The following is an 8924-nucleotide window of genomic DNA, read 5'->3' on the forward strand; positions in this document are numbered from 1 at the left end:
GCGGGCAGGGAATGGATATACACTATTAGGGAGATTTTAACCACTTCCGGTTGGTCCAGGAAGCTTAGAATCAACACAGGTAGACCTCATACTGGCCTGATGGACTGTTACCAAAGACAGGTTCATACGGCATTCATAACCCATATAGGCTTCAGGTTGAATTTAGGGGTGCAGGCAATGTATTCCTATGGGGAGAGAAGTCAATGCAAACTCTTTGAAGTAAACACCTTCTTTTAACTATTAAGGGTTAATGCCACACGGTCAAGGTTAGGCTTGCACGGATCGGGAGGACCTTAGGAACGTACAAGATGTCGAATTGTGCTTCTCACCCTAACGGTTCTCTCACTGTCACCCAAAAAGCAAATGATGTTGTGGGGCAGGCTTCATTTTGGGCCTACTTTTCTAATGGTCGCTGCGCTTAGACCGAGCGAGCTACGGTCAAGCGGGATATCTCGTTGAACTCGGCAAGGCCTAGAGATTATTTTTATGCCATTGCCTGCTGTCTGTGTCTTTGAGCACCGCACTTTTCACTCCATCCTTGCTGTGTGTGTGTGAGAGCTTTTCTTTAACATCTGTTGGGAGAAATGACTGATTTACAGTTCAAGAGGGTTACCTAGTCACACATATGAAGTTTTGGAAAGATGTGACTTTTCTAACCCTTCAAAACAGACAGTGTGACCCAATTCAAGGCACTTCCGGTGGTTGGCACAGGAAGCTATAGGTAAACACATGTCTTGACTGAGGTAGCCTCTTACAGAATCCTGAGTTTTAAGTCTTTAAGGTAAGAATTGACTGATCTACACAGGGTTGAATGTAGTAATTTTCACCTTTGAAGGTTATGTACATCAAAACACCTTTTGGGTCAATTTAACCACTTCCGGTTGCTCCAGGAAGCTTAGAATCGACACAGGTAGACCTCATAGTGGTCTGATGGACTGTCATAGAAGACAGGTTCATTAGGCATTCATAACCCACATAGGCTTCAGGTTGAATTTAGAGGTGCAGGCAATGTATTCCTATGGGGAGAGAGGTCAATGCAAACTGTTTGATGTAAACACCTTCTTTTAACTGTTAAGGGTTAATGCCACATGGTCAAGGTTAGGCTTGCACGGATCGGGAGGACCTTAGGAACGTACCTGAGGTCGAATTGTGCTTCTCACCCTAACAGTTCTCTCACTGTCACCCAAAAGCAAATGACATTGAGGGCCAGCCTTCATTTTGGGCCTACTTTTCTAATGGTCGCTGTGCTTAGACCGAGCGAGCTACGGTCAAGCGGGGCATCTCGTTGAACTCGGCACGGCCTAGAGAATATGGAAATGCCATTGTAGGCTTTGTGTGTCTTTAAGCACCGCACTTTGTCACTCCATCCTTGCTGTGTGTGTTTCTGTGTGTGTGTGTGAGAGAGAGCTTTTCTTTGACATCTGTTGGGAGAAATGACTGACTTACAGTTTATGGGGGTTGCCTAATCACACATATGAAGTTTTGAAAAGATCTGACCTTTTTAACCCTTGGAAACTGCCACTGTGACACCATTTAAGGCACTTCCGGTTGGCACAGGAAGCTATAAATAACTGAGTTATTTACAGAGGGTTTAGTGAGTGTGTGTTATTTCAGAAAATCATAGAAAATCACAGAAATCTCGCAGAGCTCCGCAGCACACTTTAAAAAGATTCGTAAGAACACCCCGCAACTGGATCTGTAACCGTTGAAAAAAAAAACACCTATCCGTGAACATCACCAATCTGTCATTGTACGATTTCTCTTAAATGACGATAGATAAATGGCTGGTTCTTTTTTTATTGACACCGGAGGCTCCTTGACTTTCACGTGAAGTGGACAAATAATTTCTCTATTTTCATTTTGGACCTTTAATCCCAGATAAATGGCCATAACTCAAAAACCGTTGAGGACTAGACGCCATCTTGTTCAGGGCCAACTGTCCATTATGCCAAACCTACGCTCACCGAGTTTCGGCTTCGAAATATTTTCAGTTTTCGAGATAAGGCCCCGTCGTGAATCGTGATGTTTTGTCCAATAGCAATATGATTGCTTATGCCCTCTTGTGGGATATTCCGGGACAGCGGAAAAATTACCAAAATCATATTATTTTTGTAAAACGGAAACCGAATGTCCGACAAAGTTCATTTGATGACTTCCTGGTAGGTCCGGCCCTGCCGCTCGGCCCGACGCCGTCCGCAAATTTTACAAACGATTTCGGACGTCTAGTAAGGGACCGTACATTTGCAATATGGACTTTCTCACTAACCATACAGCAACTGCTGAAATCTTCCCTTAAGGTATGACAGTACTGTATATATTCATATTTTTTACCTTCTTTGATTTCAGATCCACAGGGAAGTGGTGGTATGGGGAGGGTTTTCTGGGGGACTGGGATGGGCACCAGAATGAGGCTTCTTTACATTTAAGAATCTTACTTGATATGCAACACGTAATCCTTTTAGTTTCTTTTCTTTTACATACTAAACATATTCTAAAACAATTATAAACTCTGTAATGTACTGTATTTATCTGCCTTTTTTTTCTTTGTGAGTGGCAGCCCACAGGTAAATATTAAGTGATTATATAATTATATGAATTTGTATATATCACGGATCCCTCCAGAACTTTCGTTATGCACACCTGTCCCCTATTCCCACTGATTAGTAATTGTATAAGTGTGCCCTTTGTTGACCATGTTGCTGTTGATTATTGTTACTATGTCCGTTGGTGCGTGTGAGTGCCTGTGCTGTGTGTTTTGGCTTTCGTGCCATTGAGGATTTGCGCAGATGATTACAGGTCCCGTCCCGTGTGTTAATCATCGTGCGCATGTGTTATTTTTTCGAGGTACTCCTCTCTCTTTTGTTTGGGCTTCAACCCTGTGTTTTTGTATAGTGTTTATTTGGTCTTCGTTCCGTGCCTTTACATGGCATGCTGTAATTTGGGTACAATAAAAAAAAACGATTACGCATTCCTGCATCTGTCTCCTGGATTATTCATACTGAAGTGACATTATACCTGTAACCCCCCACCCCCAATGAAAATAAAGGACAAAAAAGGTCACAAAAATAAAGGATGTTTGCGAAAAATACATTTGTACACATTTCTGTTTTATCAATGATATTCAAAATCAGCAGTGAAAATGCAAGCAAGTTTAAGTTTGTTCCACCTGAGCGAGTCTGACAAGTCAGAGACCACTATATTGACACACCAAATGTGTTTGATGGATCCTTTTGATTTAGTTTGGAAAGTAATCAGATTACATTACTGCGTTTGGATAATCCAAACGTTACGGATTACAATTGTGGACAGGTATTGTAACTGTACGGTTGTCAGGTAACCTAGCGGTTAGAGCATTGGGCCAGTAAATTGAAAGTCACTGGATTGAATAACCGGGCCAACAAGGTGAAAAATCTGGCATCTGGCATAAAACAACACATTCCAAATCACCTATCTGGTGTATGTGACAATAAAATAAATAAAACATTTAGACAGTAACCTACTCAAGCCTGGCCTCCATTTCCTCAAGGGATATTGGTCTTTGACAACCGAGTTAATTGATTGTGTGTGTTCAAATTGCAGCCTTTTGATTCAAGACATGTCTGAATACAGTGAGGAATACCCAAACAGAGGGCCTGTCCCAAATAACACCCTACTCCCTATTTAGAGGACCACTTTTGACCAGGGCCTAATAGTGCTCTGGTCACAAGTAGTGCACCGTTGAACACTCATTTCCCAACCACATCATGAAAAGTTGTTCGCACCAGAAAAAGGCTTCTTTCCATTTAAGAATCCTACTTCAGATGAAACACGTAATCAAATTGTTATTGTCTACGTCATCGTAGATATCATTGTAGGATTGATTACTTAGTGAGCCAGCAAGGCAATGTAAAATATCACAAAAAGAGCTTGATAGAATAAACCAGAATAATAATATCCCACTAGGCACACATTGGTTGAATCAACATTGTTTCCACGTAATTACATTTAAATTAAGTTGAACCAACATGGAATAGGTGTTGAATTGACATCTGTGCCCAGTGGGATACTTGTTGAGCATAGCTATAGCCATCAATATTGTGTGTTTTCATGATCATTCACTCACTGATACGTTTGTCAAAGTCCCAACATCAGTGTATATCTGTATCTGCTCCAGGGCTTTTTGCCTTCAATTGCAATTTAACTTTGAGCTCCCAATTATTTTGTCAGGATGTTAGATGGGCTGAAATTCGTGAATTCATTTAACGGTGAAAGATATTGAATGGTGTCGAAACCATTTAATTTAGCTGAACATCATTGTTCTTGCTGACTTTTCCTGTTAGAAATGTTAGATAGAAAATGAGCTATAGTATAAAACATATGCAATAATGTAACAGGGGCTCCTGAGTGGCACAGCGGTCTAAGGCACTGCATCTCAGTGCTAGAGGTGTCACTAAAAACCCTGGTTTGATCCCGGGCTGTATCACAACTGACTGTGATTGGGAGTCCCATAGGGCTGTGCACAATTGGCCAGCATGGTCTGGGTTAGGGGAAGGTTTGGCCGGGGTAGGCAGTCATTATAAAATAAGAATTTGTTCAACTGATTTGCCAAGTTAAATAAAGGTTAAATAAAAAAAAACAGCAACATGAACTGTCTCCACTTGACAATAAACCCTTTCTCTAGCTCTCCCTCATGTTTACTATTCCTGAAGATCTATGTTTCCATTTTGTTGTGCAGACAAACTCTCCATTGTGTTACACAGATCAGTGTTGTACAATAGTTGTTGCCTGCAGCCTCCTCAAATGTCAAAGAAAACACTGCCCAGAGAACAAGGACATTCATATTCTTAACATTGTTCTACAGTGCTGAGCAAAGGAGGGTAGAATATCCGGCCTCCCTCGTTGCGTCTGAAAATGTTTTCAACAACTGCTAATTTTGTAACTAAATTTTGCGATTAAAGAAATGCACTTGATAGTTCACCCAAATTATACTGTTTTGTTCATTCATGTCCATTTTCATTCCATATATTTTCTAAACTGTAAGGGTTTTCTTCTGGTGAAAGAGAGGCGGACCAAAATGCATCGTGGTGGTTATTCACGTTTTTAATAAAGACGACTATACATGAACAGACTATACAAAACAAGAAAAGTGAAAACCTAAACAGTCCTATCTGGTGCAAACACAGAGACAGGAACAATCACCCACAAAACCCAACACAAAACAGGCTACCTAAATATGGTTCCCAATCAGAGACAATGACTAACACCTGCCTCTGAGAACCATATCAGGCCATACATAGAAATAGACAAACCAGACACACAACATAGAATGCCCACCCAGCTCACGTCCTGACCAACACTAAAACAAGGAAAACACATACGAACGATGGACAGAACCCCCCCCAAGGTGTGGACTCCGAACGCACAACCTAAACCTATAGGGGAGGGTCTGGGTGGGCATCTGTCCGCGGTGGCGGCTCTGGCGCTGGACGTGAACCCCACTCCATAATTGTCTTGGTCCACCTCCTTAGTGTCCCTTGAGTGGCGACCCTCGCCTCTAACCTTGGCCTAGGAAACCTAACGGGCCCCACTGGACTGAGGTAGCTCGGGACCGAGGGGAAGCTCGGGACCGAGGGGAAGCTCGGGACCGAGGGGAAGCTCGGGACCGAGGGGAAGCTCGGGACCGAGGGGAAGCTCGGGACCGAGGGGAAGCTCAGGCAGGTTGATGGATCTACCAGATCCTGGCTGGCTGGTGGTTCCGGCAGATCCTGGCTGACTGGCAGATCCTGGCTGACTAGCAGATCTGGCGGATCCTGGCAGACTGGTGGATCCTGGCAGACTGGCGGATCCTGGCAGAATGGCGGATCTAACTGATCCTGGCAGATCCTGGCTGATCCTGGCCGACTGGCGGATCTGGCGGATCCTGGCAGACTGGCGGATCCTGGCAGACTGGCGGATCCTGGCAGACTGGCGGATCCTGGCTGACTGGCAGTTCTGGCAGATCCTGGCAGATCTGGCAGATCCTGGCAGTTCTGGCAGATCCTGGCACACTGGCGGATCCTGGCTGAATAGAGGATCTAACTGATCCTGGCAGACTGGCAGATCCTGGCTGATCCTGGCCGACTGGCAGATCCTGGCAGACTGGCGGCGCTGGGCAGACTGGCAGCAATGGCGGCGCTGGGCAGACTGGTAGCTCAGAGGGCGCTGGGCAGACTGGTAGCTCAGAGTGCGCTGGGCAGACTGGTAGCTCAGAGTGCGCTGGGCAGACTGGTAGCTCAGACGGCGCTGGGCAGACGGCAATATTCCCCTGGCTCTGCCCAGGGTCCTTTTCCGTCAAGGATCTCCTCCCAAGTCCATTTATCCAAATAGTGCAGCCTCTCCCACTGCTGCTGCTGCCTCTGTTGCTTCTCCTGCTGCTGCCTTTGCTGCTGCTGTTGCTCCTGCTGCACCTGTTGCTTCTCCTGCTGCTGCTGCCTCTGTTTACCACACCGCTTGGTCCTTGGTTGGTGGGTGATTCTGTAAGGGTTTTCTTCTGGTGAAAGAGAGGCGGACCAAAATGCATCGTGGTGGTTATTCATGTTTTTAATAAAGACTACTATACATGAACAGACTATACAAAACAAGAAACGTGAAAACCTAAACAGTCCTATCTGGTGCAAACACATAGACAGGAACAATCACCCACTAAACCCAACACAAAACAGGCTACCTAAATATGGTTCCCAATCAGAGACAATGACTAACACCTGCCTCTGATTGAGAACCATATCAGGCTAAACATAGAAATAGACTAACCAGACACACAACATAGAATGCCCACCCAGCTCACGTCCTGACCAACACTAAAACAAGGAAAACACATACGAACGATGGACAGAACGTGACATAAACAGTTTAATTTCAAATGCCTATCCACATGTTTTCATGAATCAAGAATAAAAAATAAAAAATGCACAATGTGGAATGATTCTAATCCTAAAACAATATATTGTATTGCCAAGCACGAAGCCCAGCTCTTCTCTTTGAGGTGCAATACTATTAATAAATGTTCTTAACATGTAATCCATTCTTATTAATTACATCAAAGGGATCAAGTGCATGAACACAAAATCCCTTTCCAAGCAAACAAAAACAACAAGGACAAATGAACCACCCACTATTGTCACTATAACAACAGACAGGAATTTGTTTTCGTGGTTTGAAATTGAACACCTTTTCCTTCACAATATTTAGCTGGTTGTCATGGGAGCTTTTGTTGAGGCATTGTTTCATGAACATTTAAAATCCCTTCTTTGAAAAGCTTATAGCAAGTATCTGGGTCATCCTGACCTGATGCTGATACTGGCTTGAATAGATTAAATAATGCATTCACATTAACAATACCATTCAGATGAACAATGCCAACCATTGAAGTTGGGGATCCAACCAGAGGGGAATTTTTTCACCACAATGGTATTTTATGATGAGCAGCCATGTTAGAAACCAGGGTTAAGAGCCCCAGTCTTGGTATAAGTGTAATGGGATGTAGAAAGGCCAGAGACAGGAACTCAGTTTAATGTCAAATGAGGACTCTTTGCAGGGCAGTGCTCCCTGTCAGATAACATTTAGATCAGAGGGATGAGTGCTCCCTACTAGCCACCCAACACTACTTTCAGAAGCATGGGTCGTATTCACTACTACTGTAGGCACCAAACGGAATACAAATTGAACGAAACAAGGAGGGTCAACCGTAAACTTGTCTAAAAGGAACACTTTCATTTAGTACCTGGGACAGATTACTCGAGACAAGAATCAACAATCAATTACATAATTATAAAAAAATATTGAATAATTTTCACTTGTTTGTCCAGCATAGTAATTGTATACACAATAAAATACAATAAACAAGTAGTGCTGGTTCGGTAAGAAAGATAAAAACAATCAACATCAGCACCAACCTGTCTCTGGCAGGCTCACAGGCATTGCCACCTGGCCAGCCCACTGGGAACAGATGTCAATTCAATGTCTATTCTACATTGGTTCAACACAATTTCATTGCATTGACGTGGAAACCATTTTGATTCAACCAGTGTGAGCCCAGTGGGAGGCGACTCAAATGATCCCTCTGAACAACAGGGTTGATCAGTGATTCACATAAAAGGGAGAAGAGTCTGAAATAAAGGATAATAGTACCTCCCTAATGCTGCGTTCATAACCAAGGAGGAAGTGGGAATATCCAACATACGACTGGGGAAAATCACTTGAACGACCCTCCAACTGGTAATTACGAGCGGGAAAATCATCTATCATCCCTGGGCTCCAACTTCTCCCACGTGCTGACATCACCTAATATAGAAATGTATATCATTTAGCAGACATTTTTTATGCAAAGCGACTTACAGTCATGCGTGCATACATTATACATACGGGTGGTCCCAGGAATTGAACCCACTATCCTACCATTATAAGCACCATGCTCTACCAACTGAGATACTGGAAGGAACTGACCTCAATAACATAATTTTCAGCAGTTAAATGTAACAAAACATTCTTTATAAAAAGCAATATATGAATGTTTCTTTTACCCTATCATTTCTTTACAAGCATGATAGATGTTCTTTTAGTTTATGGTTAACACAGCTTGTTGGCAATTAGCCAATCGGCTAAGGAGTTCAAAGCACGTGAATGCATCTAACTGGTATTTATTCATTCCCAGCTCCCACTTGGCTACCAACGCAGCATTACTAAATATACATAATTCATGGAGGCAATTGTGCAAATGTGGCAAGTTAATTTAGGCACATTGAGGTATAAAACTGAAGTCTACCACCACAACCGTAAGGCTTCTACACTGCTGTTGACATAAGATACATTTACATTTACATAAGATGACCGTTTATGACAACTGGCAAAACTGCAATGACTAAAGGAATGGCTAAAACCGTTTTTGCCTATTCCACTTCACGAGA

General features: G+C 43.1%; 1 protein-coding gene across 2 annotated transcripts in view; it reads right to left on the minus strand.

Moving 5' to 3' along the window:
• Positions 1 to 5061: 5061 nt before the first annotated feature.
• LOC118401844 (carbonic anhydrase 4-like) overlaps positions 5062 to 8924 on the minus strand; it is a 33808-nt gene continuing 29945 nt past the window's right edge. For both annotated transcript variants that reach the window (XM_052476506.1, XM_052476507.1), the window contains exon 9: positions 5062 to 6508. In XM_052476506.1, the coding sequence (XP_052332466.1) occupies positions 5843 to 6508 (666 nt within the window). In that variant the 3' untranslated portion in view covers positions 5062 to 5842. The remainder of the gene's footprint in view (positions 6509 to 8924) is intronic.

The sequence above is a fragment of the Oncorhynchus keta genome, chromosome 23, assembly GCF_023373465.1.
Source record: "Oncorhynchus keta strain PuntledgeMale-10-30-2019 chromosome 23, Oket_V2, whole genome shotgun sequence".
Lineage (NCBI taxonomy): Eukaryota > Metazoa > Chordata > Actinopteri > Salmoniformes > Salmonidae > Oncorhynchus > Oncorhynchus keta.